Source organism: Cavia porcellus, unplaced genomic scaffold (assembly GCF_034190915.1).
Source record: "Cavia porcellus strain 051 isolate PalLab524CR breed Dunkin Hartley unplaced genomic scaffold, mCavPor4.1 scaffold_12, whole genome shotgun sequence".
Lineage (NCBI taxonomy): Eukaryota > Metazoa > Chordata > Mammalia > Rodentia > Caviidae > Cavia > Cavia porcellus.
In genome coordinates, this window is record NW_026947495.1 from 2,187,445 (window position 1) to 2,208,687 (window position 21,243).

At 43.5% G+C, this 21,243-nt stretch overlaps 1 protein-coding gene across 1 annotated transcript in view; it reads left to right on the plus strand.

Annotated features, from left to right (window-relative positions):
- LOC134478378 (leucine-rich repeat-containing protein 37B-like) overlaps positions 1-12,475 on the plus strand; it is a 33,080-nt gene extending 20,605 nt beyond the window's left edge. Inside the window, 10 exon segments of the mRNA XM_063259656.1 lie at positions 2,498-2,616; positions 5,555-5,694; positions 5,773-5,776; positions 7,059-7,357; positions 7,701-7,751; positions 7,753-7,806; positions 10,466-10,515; positions 12,032-12,083; positions 12,161-12,303; positions 12,385-12,475. Of these exon segments, the coding sequence (XP_063115726.1) occupies positions 2,498-2,616; positions 5,555-5,694; positions 5,773-5,776; positions 7,059-7,357; positions 7,701-7,751; positions 7,753-7,806; positions 10,466-10,515; positions 12,032-12,083; positions 12,161-12,303; positions 12,385-12,475 (1,003 nt within the window).
- The last annotated feature ends 8,768 nt before the right edge of the window (positions 12,476-21,243 follow it).

The window sequence follows — 21,243 nt, forward strand, 5'->3', positions numbered from 1 at the left end:
GCAGGATTTGCATCTTCCCGTTTTCAGCCTTCACAGTCTCAGCACGACTTTAAATCCTCCAGCTGCACTGTCTTGGTTAATAAGAATCGTTATCCATTTGTCTGGCCCTCTCCATGTTGTGATATTCTAGCTTTTAATATGATTTCTCCGGAGAGACTCTCCGCCCGATCCTCTAGTTAGCCGCCATTTTCTCCCCTCCAAGCAATGTGATATTAAGCTTGTGTGTCTGATTTCTTTTTTAAAAAACTAAATTTTATAACAAAATAATAGAATATTAAAAGTTAATATATGTGTATTGTTTTCTTCAAAGTAGTTATTCAGAGTACCAGATATAGGCATAACGAATTCTCCAAAATGATATTAGCACGGCAGTTTCTTTTCAGTGAACTATGAGAAACTAGTATAACTATCTTATATTTTTTTTTCTTTTCCCTACCTTCCCTTTCCCTCTGCCCCCATCATTCAAATCACTTCTTCTCATTTCACAACATGTATTGCACATTGTGGTCCTTATTTACTCTTTGTTTCTCACACCAGAAATACAATGTGATGTTTATACCAATGTGATGTTGATCTGATTTACTTCATTTACATGCAGGGTCTCAAGCTGCATACATTTACCAATAAAAGTCTCCAGTTTATCTTTCCTTATGACTGAATAGTGTTCAATTGTATAAAAACAGCACATCTTTTTAACTCATTCCTTGGCTGATAAGCATTTGCATTGTTTCCAAGATTTTGCTATTATAAATGTGTCCTTGTATACGTGGCTATACATATATCACTGTGGTATGATGTTTTCAATTCTTCTGGGATGTTACCCAGAAGGGAATTTGTTAGGTTGAATGGGAGCTCCAATTCAAGAGGGGTTTTTTGTGTTGTTTTTTTTTTTTGAGTAACCTCCACACTGATTTCCACAGTGGTTGCACCAGTCTACACCAAAGTGGAGAAGGGTTTCTTTTCCTCCAGAGCCCCTCCAGCATTTGTTATTGCTTGATTTCTTGATATTAGCCATTCTTTCAGGGGTGAGGTGTAATCTCAGTGTTGTTTCAATTTGCACCTCTCAAATAACCGGTGATGCTGCTGAATATTTCTTTCTTTCTTTTTTCTTTTTGTACTGGTGATAGAACTCACTACCTTGCTCTTGCCAGACAGGTGCTTACACTGCTGAGCTAAATCCCTGGCTGAACATTTTTTTATGTTTATTTGCCATTCGTATTTCTTGATCCAAGAAGTGTGTGTTCATCTCAAATGCTCATTTTTGGATTGGATCTTCAAATCTGGGAGGATTTTTTTTTTAGTTAGTTCTTTATAGGTTCTCAACAGTAATCTTTTATCTGAGGAACAGTTGGCAAACATTTTTTTCCCACGTTACAGGTTATCTCTTCACTGTGTTGGTGGTTTTCCTTGCTGTGCATATAAGCTTTTCAATAAGATGAGATCCCACTTGTTGATTGTGATAGTTCCTGTGCAATTCGGGTTTTGTTCATGAAGTCTCTGCCTATACAAATGTCTTCAAGAGTTTTACTACTTTGTCTTCCAGAAGATTTATTGTTTGTTTTAATATTAAGATCTTTGATCCATTCTGATTTAGACTTAGTATATGGTAAAAGATATGGTTCCAGGTTTTACTCTTTAGGAGGTGTAGAGCTAGTTTTTCTAGAACAATTTATTAAAGAGGCTTTCTTTCAGTGAATTTCTTTGGCACCTTTGTTAAAGACAAGGTGGCTTAGTGTATCTGGAGTTGTTTCTGCATATTCTATTCCAATTCCATTGATCTTCAGGTCTGTTTTTTGCCAGTACCATGCTGGTTTTATCACATTAGCTTTATAATATAATTTCAAGTCAGAGACTGTGATTCCTCCTGCCTTACCTTTGTTGCCAAGGATTGCCTTGCTACTCTAGTCTCTTCTAGTTCTAGATGAATTTTAGGATTGTTTTCTTTAATTCTGTGAGATATGCTACTGGAATTTTGATTGGGATTGCATTGAATCTGCATAATTGTTTTGGAAGTATGGCCATTTTCATTATATCAGTTCTTCCAACCCAAGACACTGGGATAGCTCTCCATTTTGAACATTCTTTTCATTCTGCTTTTCCAGAGTACTGTATTTTTCAATGTTGAGGTCTTTGATATCCTTTTAGATTCTTTTGAAGTCAACATTCTTCTTGTACACTTCCAACCCTGAATGACACTTTGAGGTTGAAAAGAGATGCTTCTGAATGAAGGAACACATTCCTGTCACTCAGCACTAATCTCCAGGACCTTCATGTGAGGCCCACCACACGCACTGCTGAGCGTACCTTTCTGTGGGGACCCCTCTCTCCCTCCTGTTTACTCACAATATTCAAAAGCTGCAGTGGCTGTTGGCTCCCTACCCAGCTGCACAGGCTGCCTCCAGCACTCCTTCCTGCACCACCCTGTGGAGCCTTGTCCTGCCTCTACCATTCAAGGGGCCGGTTTCCATTAACTCAGATCTCTGTGTCCTGTCTGCAGGATCTTACCGAGCCATATGGTCTGCTGCCTCTGCCAGTTTAAAAATGATATTGAGGTTGTCGGCAAGACAGTCACACTGCATTGTGACAGCACATGTGTGGTTAACGCGACTCAGTGTGGTGAGTCTATGCCTGATGATATTTTTACTTATATTTTGCTTTTTAATTTTAAATGGTGATGATAAGATTGTAAACTAATGATATAACTGTTTTACACGTATTCATTCATCAGAGTTAAGCCTGATAAAGTTTTGAAGTGGTCCCCTGCAGACAGGTTCTCAGTTAGTACCGCATGTTGCAATAACAAAACTGTTCCATATTCGAAGGACTCAGAGGAAGGGCTGGAAGGGGAGGGCACACCATGCTTGGCTGCACACCATGCACAGTGCTTGCTGTCTGGTGCTTTGCCTTCCAGTGAAAACTTAATTCATAAAGTGAAATGCATTTATAAGCTGATTTATATACTCAGGGGCTCAAGTTTCCTCAACCTTGGGGCAGGTGGAGATCACTTTTGTCTTGCTTTTGCAATTGTGTAAAACATTATTTTGTTTAAGGCCCAGGAGTTTCTAATTGCATAACCAGAAACTTCTTCCTGTCTCTTCTAAGGGAATGCAGGGTTCCTCCATGCCCAGACTGTCAAACACTGTGCTCTTCCTGGGTCTCACATGACTCAGGTGCATTTAAGGATTTTTCTGTATGTCGGGCTTATTAGCTCTTGTTTCATGCTTGCAACATGTGACAGCTTTCACATCCAGAGAGCTTGAATACAGATGCCTACCAGTGATCTGGGACAAATCATGAATAATGGCACTTTGCTCTTTCTGAAAAGGCAATGTTGCTTGGCTTTTAAAAATAATTTTTTACTTACAGTATTACTCCTTCCTTCCCTAAAAATACAAGCAAAGGAAGAATTTCTTAACTCTTGTTTATAGACAAAGAAAGCAAGATTAGAGATTTCATGTGCTAGAGCCTCATGCCAGCCCTCCGTCCCCAATTCTGAGTTCTCCAGAAGCCCAATGTTCCTCTGTGATCCTGATCTTAACACCTCCTCTGGCCCTCACCACCACCACAGTCACTTAATTCTTCTGCAAGAGAAAACAGGTTACAAGTCCATGACTTTCATATAATTAGTAGCTTCAGATGCTAAGAAATATTAGAACAGAAGTGAAAGTAGGGCAAGCATCTGATTGAAACAGTTTTTACTCCCTTGTACGCTAAGACCTTAAATCATGTTTGTCCAGAAGTTGCTGTTATTCTGAAAATGTATTGTGCATTACTCCACACAGGCATACAACCAAGCAAATTAAAAGTCTCTGAACCTACACCCCAGGTCCCTGCCCCAATTTAAAGAAAGAACCAGAGCAGGACAGTATTTGGTTCTGGTAGAGTCTTTCGTTATGGAGCTAGGACATATGAGAGCAGGGCCAAGTGAAGTTATGTGATGAACAGGTGGAGAGAACATACCCAGGGGAGGACCTGGAAGCAGAAGGAGTGGGGCCTCTGCCTTGGCACTTTGGCTCACTGTCACAGGAGGACTGTCCTTCCTTGTGGTCATCTGTGACAGTAGCAAGAACACGACACACCGAAGAGGTGGAGCAAGGAATTCTTGCGCTCCCTCTGCACCTGCGGTGTGATGTTATGGTATACAGAATCTGAGCGGGCATAGAAGGGCTGCAGAGAGGGTTGCTGAGTGGGGAAGTATTGGCCAGCATTTGGCCTTTTATTAAGTATCGATTATTTGGCTGTCCTAAGTTAAGTTGCTGTACCCTACACTATGGAATGTTCTGAGTAGGTAGTCATGGTAGCAAAAGAGTTCTTTTTCTCTTGCTTTTTAAAAAAATTTTATTTTAAAACAAACAAAAGACTAAAAACAATGGTACAGTTTCAAATCAATGTAACTGGAGAGTAAGAATGGCTACTATATTCTGAATTGTTATCTTCAAAGTAGATACTCAGATTACAAGATAAAGGTATGAAAAATGATCAAACAATGAAAGTGCAAACTGTCATTTTGAGGAACAGAGATTAGTAGTATAACTAATATATATATATTCCCTTCTTTATTCTCCTTGCCCCATATCAGTTGTCCTTTCCTTTTGAGCAGTTTCATCCTCTTTCACTTTCACAGTATCTCGCATACATTTTGGGTCTTATTAAGTCTTTCAGCTTTTTACACTGAGGAGACAATGCAGAGTTTATACACATGTGAGCCTGATTTGTTTCACTATAGCCTCTAGTTGCATTCATTTACCTATAAAAGGCTCACGATTGTCTTTCTTCATAGCTGGGTAGTATTCCATTGTAAAAAAAAAAAATACCCCATATGTTTTATCCATTCAGTGGTTGATGGGCATTTGGGTTGTTTCCAAAATTTAGCTATTACAAATTGAGCTGCTATAAACATGGGCACATGTATATTGCTGTGGTATGATGTCTTCAGTTCTTCTGGGAAAATACTCAGAAGGAGAATAGCTGGATCGAGTGGGACCTCCAAACCTAGGTTTTTGAGGAATTTCCACACTGACTTCAGCAGGAGTTGAACCAATCCTGCACTCCTACAAGCAGTGGAGAAGTGTTCCTTTTTCCCCACAACCCTTCCAGCATTTGTCATTGGTTGACCTCTGTATATTCAGAGCCATTCTTTCTGGAGGGAGATGGAATCTCAGTGTTATTTTAATTTGCATTTCTTGAATGACCAGTGATGTTGGACATTTCTGTATATATTTATTTACCATTTGCTCTTCTTCATCTGAGAAGTGTGCATTCATCTTAGATGCCCATTTTTTGGATTGGGTATAAGTTCTAGATAGAAGTCGTTTCTCTGAGTTGGTTAAAATCACTCTTGTTTTCTCATCAGATCTCATAAATCTTTCATTGTTTTTTCGCTTTCCTGTTACATGTTTCATAGTTTTAAGTTTGCGCTTCTTTTTTGTCTCTTCCAAATGGTACTGAAATACTTACTGACTGCTAACTTTGATTGGCATGATTAGCTGTGGACTGACAAAAAGCTGGCTATTCAGTCTCCCTTGATTGAGAGCAGTCTCTTTTTTTCTGACAGTGGGACAAGCCCTCATAGGGAACCTTGAAGAAGCCTTGATGAAGGTGTTACAAGCCCGGAAGATGAGCACCAACACTATGCTGACTATCAAGCCAGAAGAGGCATCTTCAAAAAAGAGTGGTTTGCACTTGTCAGGCCTTGTGAAAAAGCAGCTAGACACTAATGATGAAAGTGATATTACTAAAACAGCTAGTTTCACACTGCCATACTTCCTAGAGGGAAATCTAGAAGACATAGAGAAAACAATATTACCATTCATTCCTCTCCTTTTTTCAAATACACAAAATGGAGATAATTCCTTGGCTTATTTGGAAAACAATACGAGAGACTCCTCTGCTCAACTTGCACTGGCAATTTGAGTCTCAAAGATAAACTGAAGATGTTATATTTTCTCCAAAAGTTGTTAAGTGCAAAAATTCAGGAAATATTAGATGACACAAAAAAGAAAGAGAAAACTGCCACACTTATGCCACGTAGGAATTTAGATCCCCAATTCAGACTCCAGTCTTTGCAAACAAACTGGAAAGTCTTGAAACACAGGAAAACAGCCTGGCAGAGGTTGAGGGTGAAAGGAAAATGTTTCCAAGCTTGAAGACCCTTCTCAAGGAGCTGAAGCATCCACAACAAAGTGTTTTCAAGGAAGAAATGAAACAGAAAGCTGGGGTTAAGTGGGCTACCCAGCCATTCTTAGAAGATGTCACCAAAGAGGGAAGCCTAAGGAGATTCATCCCACAGGAGGTGGGGCAGCATCAGAGGATGCCAAGATCCAGGAAGTTCTTGGAAAACTCTTTCCGCATAGAGCCCTCCTTCAGAGACGAACAGAAAGTAACAGCTTCTTCTTTCCTAAAACATCACTCCATGAACAGATCTCCTTCTTCCATCCCTGCCAAAGCCCTGCCCAAGGTGAGAAAGACAGCAAATGATTTCAACTACATTTTGGATTTACAAAATGCAAATGCTAGAGTTAAAACCACAGAGGGTACAAAACCAGTCTTACATCCTGGAAACCCTCACCACTTTCACAAAACTCACTCTCTCATGGCCCGGGGAACACCCGAGGTCAAGCTGAGTGACAAGTTGAGAAAGGAAAACACACGCAGTAGACTACTGCTTGTAAAGAGGCCTCAATTCTCAGCAGTGAGGACTCTCACCAGTTTCCCATCAGGACGGTTCTTCTCATCTTCAGGAGAGCCCAGTTTTCAGGAAACTCCTGTTTCAGAATTGTATGCTCCTTCAGAACTTTCTGTAGAAAGCACTCCTCTAGCAAACCATACTGCAGCAGATACTTTCAAAGGAGCAGATTTTGCGTTAAGCATTAGTGTGCCAGAAGAAACTATCTCCAAAGACACAACTCACAAGAATCATTCTGCTGCATACTCTGCCGTGACTGCATTCAACCTAATACCAGCTGTGAACCACACAACAAAGGCACATTGGGAACACCCCAACATGGGCACTGACTCACCGCTCAAAGACTTCACCTCCCTGTCGCTGTCATCCTCACGTGATCAGTTTGAGATTTACATAAATCAGCAACTCTGGCCCCTCATCCCCAACAATGACATCAGAAGGCTGATTTCTCGTGTTATCAGGAGTTTAAAGATGGACTGCTCTGAGACCCAAGTGCAGTTGGCCTGTGCCAAGCTCATCTCCAAGACAGGCCTCCTGTTGAAGCTGTTCAGTGAGCAGCAAAAAGCCAAGGTGTCCAAGGCCCAGTGGGATGTGGAGCACTGGAAAAATGAGAATTACATCATTGAGAGCACAGAAGACCAGAATGAAGAGAAGGAGCAGCAGTCAAGGGAGGTGAGGACAGCTGCCCAACATGAGGGTCTGCTGTGAAGCACAAAAGGGCCCCCATGTCTGTACTTTGTCCTGGCCACGTAACTGTGGTCAGGATGGTGATCTCCACCCTGCTCCTTGAGAGAAGGAAGATGATCTGGCATACAAAATAAACTAGAAAGGAACATGCATAATACTATTTGTAACATGGTCCACCGCATGTTTTTATCACCTTGCAAACTACTCCCCTGTAAGAATTTGATTTGAATAGTCAGCTTTCATCTGTCCCATCTTTGTTACTTAACAAAAATTTCTCTCTCTCCTTCCTCTTTTTCCTCCCTCCCTGTCTCATCTATCTGTCTCTCAGCTCACAGTAGAAGTTCCAGGATTCGACTATAAGAACAAACTGATCTTGACCAGTATCTGTGATGGGAATAGGGATCATTTTGTTGATAATTTTCTGTCTCATTGAGGTAAGCATCACAATTACTTCAGGCTTCCTGGAAGGACTCTTTCCTATTGAGCAAACTCTCTTCCTGTATTAATACTGAACTACCTGACTTTATTCCAGCTATTATATAATTTGAGTTCTGAATCTGGTAATATTACTGGGTTTTGAGGTACTGGGGACCCCATTTAGAGATTTTTTCTAGGTTCCTTCTGTCCTGTGAAAGAATTGGTCAAGACAGGAACAAATGTCATGACCTTTAAATTTATTAAAGGTAGGAACAGAAACATGCTCTGCAGAGTACAGGTTAGTTAAAAGTAGGAAAAGAAGTACATTCCACAAGGTGAGAACAGACTGCAACTGAAAGAGACACAGTGGCCATGAGGAAAACAGCTGCTCTCCAACCTTGACTGTCTTATCAAAAAAATGCTTGATTTCTCTGGGGTTTGAAAAATGTTCTGTACTTGTGTCCCAGAACTCTATGGTTGACAGGAAATACCCACTTCCTTCCCCAGTCAGTTTGCTGTGCCTTAGTCCTCTCCTTAATTTTTTAAAAAATAGGATAAAACAATAAAACCAATTAAAACAAACCAGTGTGAGAGATACAGGACTTTAAAACAATACAAAATCAACAATAGTTACCATGCCTTTTGATATCTTCAAAATAGCTGCAGATAACCTCAAACATAGTAAAAATCAAACAGAACAGAACAGAATAGAAACAATAAAAACAAAACAATGAATGCAGTAAAGGACTTCAAAACAAGCCAAGAATAAACTCAAAATGGCTACCATAACGTATTTTGCTATCCTTGATATAGCTGCTCCTGCCATCAGATTTAACATAAACAAAAGAGACTAAAACCCAACACAACAAAACAATGGGAATGACATAGGACTTCCAAAACAAGACTACAGGGAGTCAACAATGGCTGCAACCCTCAGAAGGAGGGTTGGGGATGCTACACAATGTACTGCTATCCTGTGAACCTGTGATCAGACCACCGGCCACTGGCCCTTACACCTGCAATGTTAGTGAAATGGACCAAAGCATCACAGGCATCCAACTGCATTTCACCTCCACCGTTATCATCACAGCCTGTGTTTCTCTGGGTAACCTGCTGCTTACGCAGTAGAAGAAGTACTTCTTGATTGCCAGCCTGCACACCAGAATTGACTAGGGTACATCTGTTGCAGCCCAGTCGCAGACTGGGCTTGCTCGCTGGTATGGCCTTGTTCTCTCTCCCCCTAGTCCATGAATGGTACTAGCTGATGGAGAGAGGCTTGGCTGTGGCCATTCCTAGTCTGGTGACAGTCCACATATGGCACTGTTTCCCAGACTAGGCTTACTCCCTGGTGTGGCCTTGTTCTCTCCCTCAAGTCCACAAATGGGGAGAGGCTTGGGTTTGACTATTTCCAGTCTGGCGGCAGCCCGCACATGGCACTGGTTCCTAGATTGGACCTGTCTGCTCAATTCCTACAATTTTTATGGATGCTTTGGAATTTGATTTATACAATTTTGGAAAAAGATGAACATTTGTGAGGCAAGGATGGCAATGGTTGTGTTTGTCACCTGACGCAGTTTGCAAACAAAAAGAAATTTTGCCAAATGCTTCTTTGTAGAAACCAAATTGTTAGGGCCCCAAAGCATTTGTGAGCTAAGGTCCTGCTGTATTATTCATCTGCACAGCTCATAGCCTCTTTTTTTATCTGGAGTACAGTTAAGTGGCCAAGTTGAGCTGGATGTCTCACCATGACAGATCAAAGTTCAGGCTGCACTTGAGCTTGGGATAATCCTGGTTCAGTCTCCTCCAGCCCTAGGGTCAAAGGCACGTGCCACTATGCTTGGCTTTGTTCTTCACGTTAAAACAATGCTGTTTACAGTCGTGAGTTCGATCCCCGGTACCGATAAAAAAGAAAAATACAAAAAAAAATGCTGTTTAGATTTCTATTAGATTTTTTTTTATCAAATTAAGAATGTTTTCTTCTTTTAAGAATTTTTATTAGGAATTACTAGTTGAATTTTACCTAAAATAGCCAAAAAGGTGTATTAAGTGCCTGAGACTGTTGGCATATGCCTGAAATCTCCCATCATTCTGGGAGGCTGAGACAAAGGCAATGGGCCATTTGCAAAGATGTCTCAAAAATACATATAAACAATATATATTATAATAATATATAATAAGTATAATAAATATTTAATATATATTACTTTGAGGAATTCTCAGAACACCCACACACACGTACACATACACACACACACACACACACACACACACACACACACACACACAATTGGAAACAGTTCAGTCCAAAGGCCCTGGGTTCAATTCAAGTGCTGGACAAAAAACAGATTGTGCCAGCTGCACAAGCACTTGAAGTAGGTGCTTTGGGAAAGTCAATGAACTATGATTAACAGGGCTGAATTCTAGTTTTCAGAAATGTTACCATGTCACTCAGATAAAATTTTGTTTTGCTTTGTATTTTGAGACAGGGTCTCACTATGTAGTTGAGGCTGGCTTTGAATTCACCTTGTCTCTAGTTCATGTTGATCCTCCTGCCTCAGCCTCCAGCATGCTACCATCCCCGACTAAATAAGATTTAGATAAAGAAAAGGAACAAGTGAAGAATGGGAGGTAGTGGTCTTGGTGTTGGATACTCATGACTGTTTACCCCCACAACAGATTTATTCCCAAAAACGGGCTTCAGAGGAAAATGAAGAAGAGTCCTCAAGGTAAATATGATTTTTAAAGGAAAACTTCAAAACCAGAACTAAAACCACAACTAAGACCAGGACCAAAATTAGAATCAGAACTAGAACTAGAACTAGGGCTAGAGGAGGACTTAGAACTCATCTATGCTTAAATACCCCAATGTCACAGTGCACAGCCCACCTGCAGCACAATAACCCTTCCTTCCCCTGATGCCTCCCCTCACTGCAAAGAGGCTGAGGTGGGCGGGACAAGCAGGGAGGCATCTGCTGTCACCAGGCATCCAGTACCGAGGGTAGAGGTGGCAGGTTTGGGTACGCCTGCTCCTGTGGTGGAGAAGCCTTGTGGGGCGGCACAGGAAGCCCAGGTGCTAGGCTGAGGCTGGTGGAAGATGGAATCCTTCCATCCATCCGTGGACGGGTAGAAGCTCATCCTCTCAGGCTTCCGGTTCCCTTGTGAGCCTCCTGAGTTCCTTTACACAAACCGCACAGCCTTCTCCTTGGGAGAGACCTACATAATGGTAGTTTGCCTCATTTTTTTGCAATGAAGAACTGGAGAGAAAGGACAGGAGACTGCCTTGCCCTGTGGTCACACTGCTAGTGAGTGTCAGAAAGTGGGTGGCGCCTTGCCAGCAGCTGGCACTGCTCCTCTGATTATGCTGCGCTTGGGCGGAGCCATGCTTTATGAGGAGTCAGTGTATGTAGACACCATCGACTGCAGTAGTCTCTGTCTGAAACAGTGCATTTTGATGTCTTTCTGTTCTGTTTGTATTGCACAAAGGCACTCTCCTCTTTCACTCTTGATGGTACTGGAGATTGAATTCAGGGCCTTTTGCTCTGAGTTGCATCTTCAGTTTCTTCTTCTGTGATGATTTTATGTATTTGTCTTGCCAGGTTGCTGAGGCTGGGCTTTAACTTGCCACCCTCCTGCCTCAGCCTCTCAGAATACTGGGATTACACGTGTATACCACCACATATGGCTCAAAAAGGACACACTGTTTTTTAGTATTAATTATCCTTTAAAGTGATTTCACAATTCACTCATCAGAGACAGTCCTTGGTATGAAAATCTCTGAACTGTATATCTTTACAGGTTGTACTTGAGTTTTTGCTTGATGAGTAGGGTGAACCAGCTAGGAAAATAGAAACACCTGTTTATTCCACAGGGAGGGCTGCATGTGGAGCTAAGTATGATGGGGGACTGCTGTGAAAGACTGGAAAGAGTGAAGTGTTTCCCCATAGTATAGTTATGCAGTTTGTTCACTGCAAGAGCATCACCAACTGATGGTGAAAATGGGGTGATAATCTTGCCAGGTGCAGAGGTCTCTCTCAGAGACCTTGTGAGGCCCTTGATAACAGATGGAGGTTCCAAAAGCACAGCATCGTGCAACTGTTTTCAGGACGCCAGGTCTAGGTTGAAATTGCTTATTGTGGTTTTGAACTAAGGTATGTGTTTTGTCCTATGGAGACCTGAAGTGTGCAGTCTGAGATGAGAACAATAATGCGAATCACTCACTGTCTTGCACGTGTTTTCCCACAGGGACCTTTCCCAACGTTGGCATGGGAGATGCAAAATGGAACAGGAAAAGGAGGTAAATTTGAGAAGGACTCAGTGCTGTGGTGGTGGTGGAGGGGAGGCAGAGCTCCTAAGTCCCCTTCTGTTTTCCAGAAGGCCGTGAGTGGGGTTGTTTGCCCACTGTGGCTTAAGGATATGTACAGACCTATCAGTGCCTCACACATGAAACAAGTGTCGGCCAAGTTGCATGGGAAGGATTCCTTTGATGAGGGTGAGATTTTCACAAAGCATGCAGGGTAAGTGACTGGGGATGACTTAAAATTGCAATCTAAAATGAAGAATAAAGAAAGCCTCACTGCCTTGGCCTTGTTCTCCAGGGAGCTCCATGGAGTCACCACAGAGGCAGCGCCCACAGTGCCGGCCATCAAGAATGAGGAAAGTGGGCTCAAGAAGGTGCCCTTGGAGTGACCCTGAATTGCTTCCAGTGACTGGCAAATCTTTTTTTCACATTGTTTTGCATTGTTACATTACAATCTATAATATTCATAAGCACTTCTAGCCATGCAGTAAGAAAATAAGTCCTGATAGTCAAATTGATGTGTGCATGTAACACACGGCATAGTGGGACTGCTGCTCAGATCCTTTGTTGTGGTCCTGCTTCTGAGGGAGCCAGTGTGGCCTTCTTGTCCTTGGCAGCCAGGATAACCAGTTTCTGTAACCAAACGCGCTTGTGGGTTTGGCATTTATAGACTCCTAACACTTAGCCCAATAATCCATGGAAGCATAGTTTTTGTCTTATTTGTCTTATCATCATTGCACAGGAAATGGAGCTCAAAGAATATAAGTAATCTGGCCAAATACACAAAGCCGCATATCTAAAGCCTCAAATTAGAGCTTTAATTAAGGATCCTAAGACTCTAAAGGATTTTAACCAAGACACTGCCCCACTATAGAGTATAGAAACATGGGGACATACAGACCTTGCTGCCTGCTGTCACATGGCTTAGTGTTCTTGAGATGGGCCATCATAATTTGGGGGACATGTGAACCTCCAAGTCCCCAGGTGTAGGAAGTGGCTGAAGTTGGAGATGGATCACATGTGTGGGGCTAATGCAAGGCCAGGCCTGTGAACATAGAGAGCCCAAAGTGAGCCACATAAACAAGCTGTTCCAGCTCTGGAAGGCAAGGTGCCCAGTCAATTAAACTGCTATGCAGAGGGGTTGAAATTGACATCAATTCCCTGAGTGCCTAAATAAATGGGCTAAGGTGGTTGAGCAGTTCCTTTCCTCCGATCCGGAGAGAGGGCCCCACCTGATCCCAGCTTTGTGTGTCTTGCCCTTGTTTCTTCACCTTTTCACCGCCCTTCATGGTCCTCACCCCAGGAAGTTTGAGAGCTGCATGAGTCATGGCACCTAAGATTACTGATGTTCAGCACAGAACCCGGGAGTCTGAGGCACATCCCTCTGCCTCAGCTACTGTGAGACACTTTGGCTTCCTGTGCTCATGGAATCAGGATGGCTATGACTTAATGACCCAGCACCTACAAAAAGAGGAGGCTCAGTTCTCCCTAGGTCCCACTCACTTTTATGCTTCATGATATGTGACATGCCTCTTAACATGCATCGTGTCCCCTGTGTTAAGCAAAGACTCGGCTGTGAGTGTCTTCAGACAGTAAGAGAGGACAAGGAGCCAACTCTGTGGGCACAAGAAGACATACATAACCCTGCAGAAAAGGCTGAGATTGAGACAGAAGGATGAGCTCAGCAGGGTGGTGGGTGTTCAGTGAGCAGGGTGGTGTAGGAGTCAGGCACAGGCTGGGAAAGGATGGGATGAAAATGACTCCTGGGCCTCCTTCCTGGACATTTGGAGCCAGGAAAACATACACCTGTTTTAACTGCTCTTTATACCATGTGACCACTTTGAGCCTCCCCTGGGCACACTGCGATGCGTAACTGCAAGTCAGCTCACAACATGTGAAGCCTTGGGGTATACTTTTCCTCTTCTGGTCCTGTAGATTTTTTTTCTTTCCATGGTAAGCTAATATCAGATACAGTGATCCAGCCAGTGAAGGGCAGGTGTCAGGAGCAGTCTGCAGCAACTGTGCTTTGGGTACTTTAGATTTGGAGACTTTGGTCAAGTGGGAGCCCAGGGTCTGAATTCAGACCACAGTATTGGGCTGGGGAGGTCCAGGCAGGTCCTAAGAGTGCATGTGAGGGCTGGGGAACAGGCCAATTCTTGGCAGAAACCTGCACTGAGCTTGGCTCGGGGTCTTCAGCTCCTTTGTCTCTGGGCAAGAAAGGTGTCCCTATGTCTTCAACAGTGGAAACCCATGGCTGCTTCTATTTGTACAACTTATCTGTTGAGTGTATGGTCTTGTTCCACAAACTGCCAGGCTACTTTTACTAAAAAGAGTGACTTCAAATGGGCCTGCAAATGTCCTATGAGTGACTGAGCAGGATTACAAACTTTGACATTTCTGCCTTTGAGTCATCTTCCCTGGCGGTCCCCTTGGATTCTCTGAGCCATCCATAAATGTCTTGTGAGGTGTTAAAAACCCCATAGGCAACTTCCTGTCTTCCTTTGTTTCTTGCTTTGCTTGCTTGCTTTGGTCTCACTATGCAGTTCAATCTGTAGCTCAGGCTGACTTCAAACTCCTGGTGATCCTTCTGCTCAACCTCCCAAGTGCTGGGATTACAGGTGCGCACAGCCACACACGGCAACAGTATCTTCCTATCACTCCTTCTGAGAGGGCACCCTGAGCAGTCCTGAGGGGATGATCAGCCAGACAACCTTTGCCCAAGACTGCTTGTCAACTCACACTTCTCGTTCCCTTGTCTCTGTATTCTGGGTGCTCATGTCAGCCCTCAAAGACAGGCTGCAAACACTGGTCCACTTATCTACCCACCGCAGCTAGACACTGGAAACTGATTAAAGTATCTTTGCTGCCTTTCACCTTTACTTTGTTGTTGCATTTCTTTAGCATGAGTGGCCAGCCCTGCTTCATTGGAATCCCAGACTCAGGGCACCGATCTATGTCTCTGGTAACAGCTCCCCTTCTTTTTGGAGGCTGTCCTGTCTGTAATTCTCTCTACAAGAGTGACAACCTCAATCCTTGGGTTTAGGCAGAGGATTCAGTGTGTACAGTAAGCTTATGGTTCAGCAGGAAATGTATAAGAACATACGTGAAACAGTTTTGCCCTAGGATAAATTACAGTTATGGCGGTGGTCTAACGTGGCGGAGGCCCAGAGCAGCAATGCCTACCACTTCCTGCTTCTTCTTCAGCCCTAACTGCAACTCGTCTTTCTGTTTGTGCACACAGAATTCCAATCAGTTGCTCACATGTCATCAATATCCGCCCCATGCACTACTTAAATCAGAGGTCACATATCTCTCTGTATCTGGTCAAAGGAGACAGCCCAGCTGCCATGAGTTGTGTGCTCCTTTCCACGTGCTCACCTTATCAAAACTGTTGATTTTTTACTTTTGCTTCTCTGTTGCACCAGAATACTCAAACAATATGGACAACTTTTGATGTTAGACTTAATTACACATGGTGGAAGTGAGGAATTCTGTAGGAAACTCTAGCTAGTTTGGGAAAAGGATAACATTTCCAGTCAGCTGGAATGACCAGAAGATTGCATGTGGCTTGGCACAAATGTTTCATGTCACCAACTCCAGGACTTAGTATCCTTTGATTATTCCACTGAATTGTTGATTGCAGGGAATTCTGGGGCTGTGGAGGACCCTGAAAAACCATCTCTTGTGTGTTTTTCAGGAGTCCCTGCCTCTAAATGTCTTACTTTCTAGGCTCCTGAGCTCTCAAATCTGTGGGCTTCTCTGTCTTACGTTGCTCTCCACAATTGTAAGGCTGCCTAAAGGCGTGGGTCCTAGGGTGAGCCGGTGTAGCATAGAAGGGCATGAACAACTGCTTGGGCATGCAGCACATTTCCACAAACACTTTCTCACCGGGTAAACTACCAATGGGAAACAAACGTGACTTGGACAATGATAAAAGCCCCTCAAAGTGCTATGGAGCCAGGAGAAGAACTTGAGAGGTTTCAGGTTCACAGCACCTGTGAACATGTGCAACACTGCTGAGTTTGGGGTCGTTAAAGGTTGGCTCAGTCCAGCTTCCCTCTCTGATCCTCCAGCCCTCATACCCTCCTCTCCTGCTACAGCCCATCTTCTGGGAATTAAGCGCCTCCCTCTGGTTTTACTTTGGGATGAGACTCCTTCACACCCTGAGATGCCCCTGGGCTTGAGTTCCTGGTCTCATTCTTCCACCCGGAGTGCACATGACCACTGCTGGCCAGTCAGAGCTAATCAGAGCCTGTGACAGAGGCCTTGCTCAAACCTGTTTTCTTCACTGCTGTGTCTGGTGAGAATTACTGCTGCCTATCTTGCAGCCTCGGGACCTGGTCCTGCTACCATGGCATCCAGCATGGAGGACAATGCAGGAGAGGGGCACACAGGCCAAGGAGATGGATGTGGCCAGTCCTGAGCCTGTAGGACTGTTTACTGTTGAAGTGTGATTTTTATTTTTTTTTTTTGTCTTTTTCATTTTTATCGGTACCAGGGATTGAACTCACGACTGCCTGCTTGTAAGGCAGGCGCTTATGCCGCTGAGCTAAATCCCCAGCCCCCTGAAGTGTGATTTTTAGATGGGAGACAGTCCTAACAAATCAAAGTTTGAACTTGAACAAGTCATCTGTATTTCAGCCTGTTTCCTCATCTATTACTTGGAAGATTTAAATGAGATAACACACACACACTGAATGTAAATTTGCTATTAGTGATATGGTAATTATACAGTGGTGTCTCAGCTCATTAGCTTGATTCCTTGTATGAGTCTGGTTGCAAATCAAGTTGGATGAAAAAAGATCTGGTGTTTAGGGTCAATGTTGACTTACGGGAGATTTGATTTGGTTCTCATCTAATTCTGTTTCTATAATGGCTGATACATTGTGCCACCTTAGAAGTTTAAAAGCTTAACTACCTAACTCAGCAGTTCTACATCCTGCGGTATAGAGGATATGCCCTAGGGTGGCTGTTCCCCATCCATGCTATTGTAATAGTTGTTTCATTGTATCAGCTTAAGAATTTTAAAAGTTTAAGTGGCTCTGCAGCAGCCAGGGTCTTCACTTTGAAAACATCTTGAGGCTGTGTAAGAGGAGGCCATGGATATAGTGAGTGCTACAGCTGCCCCATGGTGGGTAGCCTGCTCACAACACAAGGGAGAAAAAGAGGCTTGTTCCCATTTATGTTGCTTGCTGTCTTCTGCCAACTTCTGCCCCTTTGCCAAGTCCCCCTGATTGGGAGCCAGCTGATTCTGGACTAAAACCTCTACAAACTGTGAGCTAAATGAACCTTTCTGCACTAAATTTTGGGGCATCAGGTATTTTGTTTCAGCAATGAGACAAAAGTCACTAAGTGCGACTGGAATTGTGGAGGGAATTGAGTTCATGAACTAAGGTACGGCTGTAAAAATATTGGTGAAGGATACAGGATTGTTTTGCTCTGCAAATAGTTTTTGGTACACATATGCACTCAGAGTCTCCCAGACTTGATGGGCTTTCTAGGATATGCAGGGACAGGAGATCACTGGTCAAGAGTCGCCTTCCTCAGCAGGGCAATCTGTATTCTCTGCTCCCCTTCTGGGCTGTTTGGCTCTTTCCCTCAGACCACAGTTTGGTGTTGCGGTTTCCTCAGCCCATTCCCACCTTACTTAACTTGCCTGGGTACAGGTTACTTCTGAGCTGGACCTCCGTCCTCTGCTTCCCTAATCCTCAGAATTGCTCAGGAGGCAGGGTGTCTGGAGACAGGTAGGCTACAAAAGCTGGGAGCACCTTTCCCAATAAGGAACTATGCCTACCAATTACTCATGTGGAATAAAACTGTTATAACTCATGCCCCGGTATAAAATCCAAGGAAACAAGAGACTGAAAATTTAGGTAGCAAAGGCTTTATTTCCAGGCCTGGTGACAAGTCTCCGGGAGCCAATTTGGAGACTGTCCCAGAGACTGAAGGGAGGACTTTAAAAAGAGACTGGAGGAAAAGGGTGGGTGGGGGGGACAAAGAAACCTGCAGAGCCATCAAACTTGTTGACCCAAGTCTGGAAACTGTATTGCTGTCCACTTAGCTCTGACAATCTCAGGAGTTCCTGGTATTTCTCAAATTACTCCCATCCTACAGACTGACATTATCTTGGAGTGGCACATCTGCAGCAATATTTGGGGAAGAAAGTGGACAGTTAATTATCCCAGGACAGCTCGTTTTCACTAGTGGGTGCAAAGGGGTCAAGAGTTATAAGAAGCTGAAACTTAAGTTTTACAAAGATCTGATATCTAACTCATTTGATGCATACAGAACAAAAGGAAAGCACCAATTGGGGTTTGGGCCATAGTATTTCCCGGTAATTTCTTTGAAGCTAAACAGTTCTTAAAATTTGGGGCAGGCTCATTTTATGACAGATCATCACCGGGTTGGGAACAGGTCACCAGAAACTCAAATTCTTTATGGCCTAGATAGATAGGTGAGGGGAGAGGGAGGCAATAAGGTGCCATACAGAACAGAAAATGGCAGTTATGTGTCAAGGTCAGGTAAAGGGTTACACTCATATGCAAATCTCTCTGCACACAAGCAGTTACTTTAAACAAGTGTAAATTAGTGGGCCATCCTAGTTTTCTTTAGCTCTTTAGCGGAGAATAGAGGCGACTTACAGTGATTAACAACCCTTGTTAGCTTGACTTAGCACAACTTCTGTAGTTTGTAGAGGGCAACAATGGTTAACATATCAATTAGGTGAGATTCTTGCAATTCTTTACAGAGGAGAGTATTGCTCAACATATCAATTAGGTCACTTAACATTATCAGTTAGGGAAAAAGGATAAAAAAACACATTTAGTAAGCCACGTTTGCAGGTTTGCTATAACACACCTATAACAAATCTACTTTCTTAGAGTACAACGAAAACCACAACCACCCACACATGTTTCTAAGAGGGAAAACAAGTCCATGACAGCTGTTCAATTTTTTACTCTTAATATTTTCCTGCTACTTATTAATTCATATTTTTGCTGAATACTAACTGAATTGCTGCTTCTGAACAGTTCTGAATTGTGAACTCCTAAAAGCAGGAAGAGATTGGCAGGAGCCAGAGATTTTAAGTTGTGAAAAAAATTAAGCATGCAATTGATCCGGCCTGCAGATCAACAAGTTCGGAACTCCTGGAGGAGAAACGGGGATTAAACAAAAGACATGGGGGAGACAAAAAGAGACGAAGGCAAGTTGATGTTAACCCAATCAAGCCTCCGGTTTATTCGGAAAATAATCACACCTTTTATAGGCTAAGGGCGGGAGCTGGGACAGGAAGAGGTTAAACAGATGAATACAACAGGGTTACCATCACATCCGGATAAGTGACGTAAGCAGAAGAGGATTATGGTTAATGTAGGCAGACGCAGTGCCCATAGGAGAGAGAGAGAGAGACATCTAGGCAGCAATGCCTGTCACTCGGCTCCCTACATCTCCTCCCTTTTTATATTATTTAATTAAGAGTATGGCAGGCCCTGTGAGGACAGCGTCTGTCTTAGGTCAAGGACCTCATTGCATGAACCCAACCAGGCCTTACCCGTCATGGGCTTGCAGAACAGCAGTTGGTCCTGTGCCTGTCTTAGGCGGCCGTTGGAATTAACATGCATGTCCTAGTTGCCCGTCTCTGACTGCCTGTCCATTGCCCCAGGGCAGTCAGGCTGCATCATCATATGGGCCACTCGTGGGAATTCCTTCCCTGTAGGTTTGTTGATCTGCCATCTCCAGCTGATGATAGTGTACCTGAATGGGCTTTGCCATAAATGCGTCTATCCGGTTAATAATGAACATCATAATCCTCTGAAAAATACAAGACTCACAGAAATGAGAAACAATAGGTCAGCTAGGGGACCCAAAAGGGGGACTAGGTAAGGGAAAAACTCCCCCCCCCAAAATCAAGGAGAAGGGGTTGACAGCCGTTTGTTGGTGTCTCTGTATGAAGTCATTCTCCTGTGTCTTGGAGCATGCCTTGTATAACACTGGATGCAGTCTATTTGGCTGGTGTATGTTCCTCCAGACCGAGAAGAGCCTCTTCCGCAGTCATGGGGTTCTGTGCATGGCTGTCAGCAGTTGCAGGCTGTTTGGCAGGGGTCAAAATCCACCATGGGTGTGGTGTGGCTCAAGAAGGCTGGTTAAGCCGCATAAGGCTCCAAGGAGATGTGTCACCTGTAAGAGAACACAGGGGATTGTGCCTCAGGAAATAACATTATTCCTGGGCGTTACATGGGGTCTTTGAAGAACTGTCTACTTGCTTTACAAGGCGTTCAGGTAGCCATCTAGCTTCTCTATCTTGTTGAGAGTAAACACACACTGAACCTCGTCCCCAGATAAGGACTGGATCAGGGCCATTCCACACATTGGTTAGTGGGTCTCTCCATAAAACAGATGCAAACCGTGTTTGAGTCTGAGTATGCCAAAACCGAGATGCTGCGGAGCAGCCTGAAGCATCCAGGGTCAGAAAATTTAAAACAAAAAGAGCATGTGAAAGGACATTTCTAGGGGACCCCTGGGTGGGGTACCATGTCTCCCTTTTTATTTTATCTATGGTGAATTTAAGAGAACGATGCGCACGTTCAACAATGCCTTGTCCCTGAGGATTATAAGGTATACCTGTAGTGTGGAGGATATTAAGGCTTTTACAAAATTGAGCAAAGGAGGTGCTGGTATAGCCAGGGCCATTATCGGTCTTGAGCTGTTGAGGACATCCCAGAACTGAGAAGGCTGACAGCATATGGGCTATAATGTGTTTAGCAGCTTCTCCAGTCTGGAGAGTGGCAAAAATGAAGCCACTATAAGTGTCAATAATGACATGTACATATTTTAGATTGCCAAACTCATTGAAATGGGTAACATCCATTTGCCATAAGGCATTAGGAATTAAACCTCTAGGGTTGACTCCTAGGTGTTGAACAGGTGAGTGGATAGCACAAGATGGGCAATTTTTTACAATTTGTCTGGCTTGCTCACGGGTAATTTTGTAGTGAAGGCGGAGAGTGTGAGCATTGAGGTGGTGTAACTGGTGGGCTTGTTGGGCCTCAGGCACCTTGGAGTCCTGAGCCATAAAAACCTGTGCTCGTACAGCAACATCAGCCAAATGATTTCCTTGGGCAAGAGGCCCTGGGAGGTTGGAATGAGCTCGCAGATG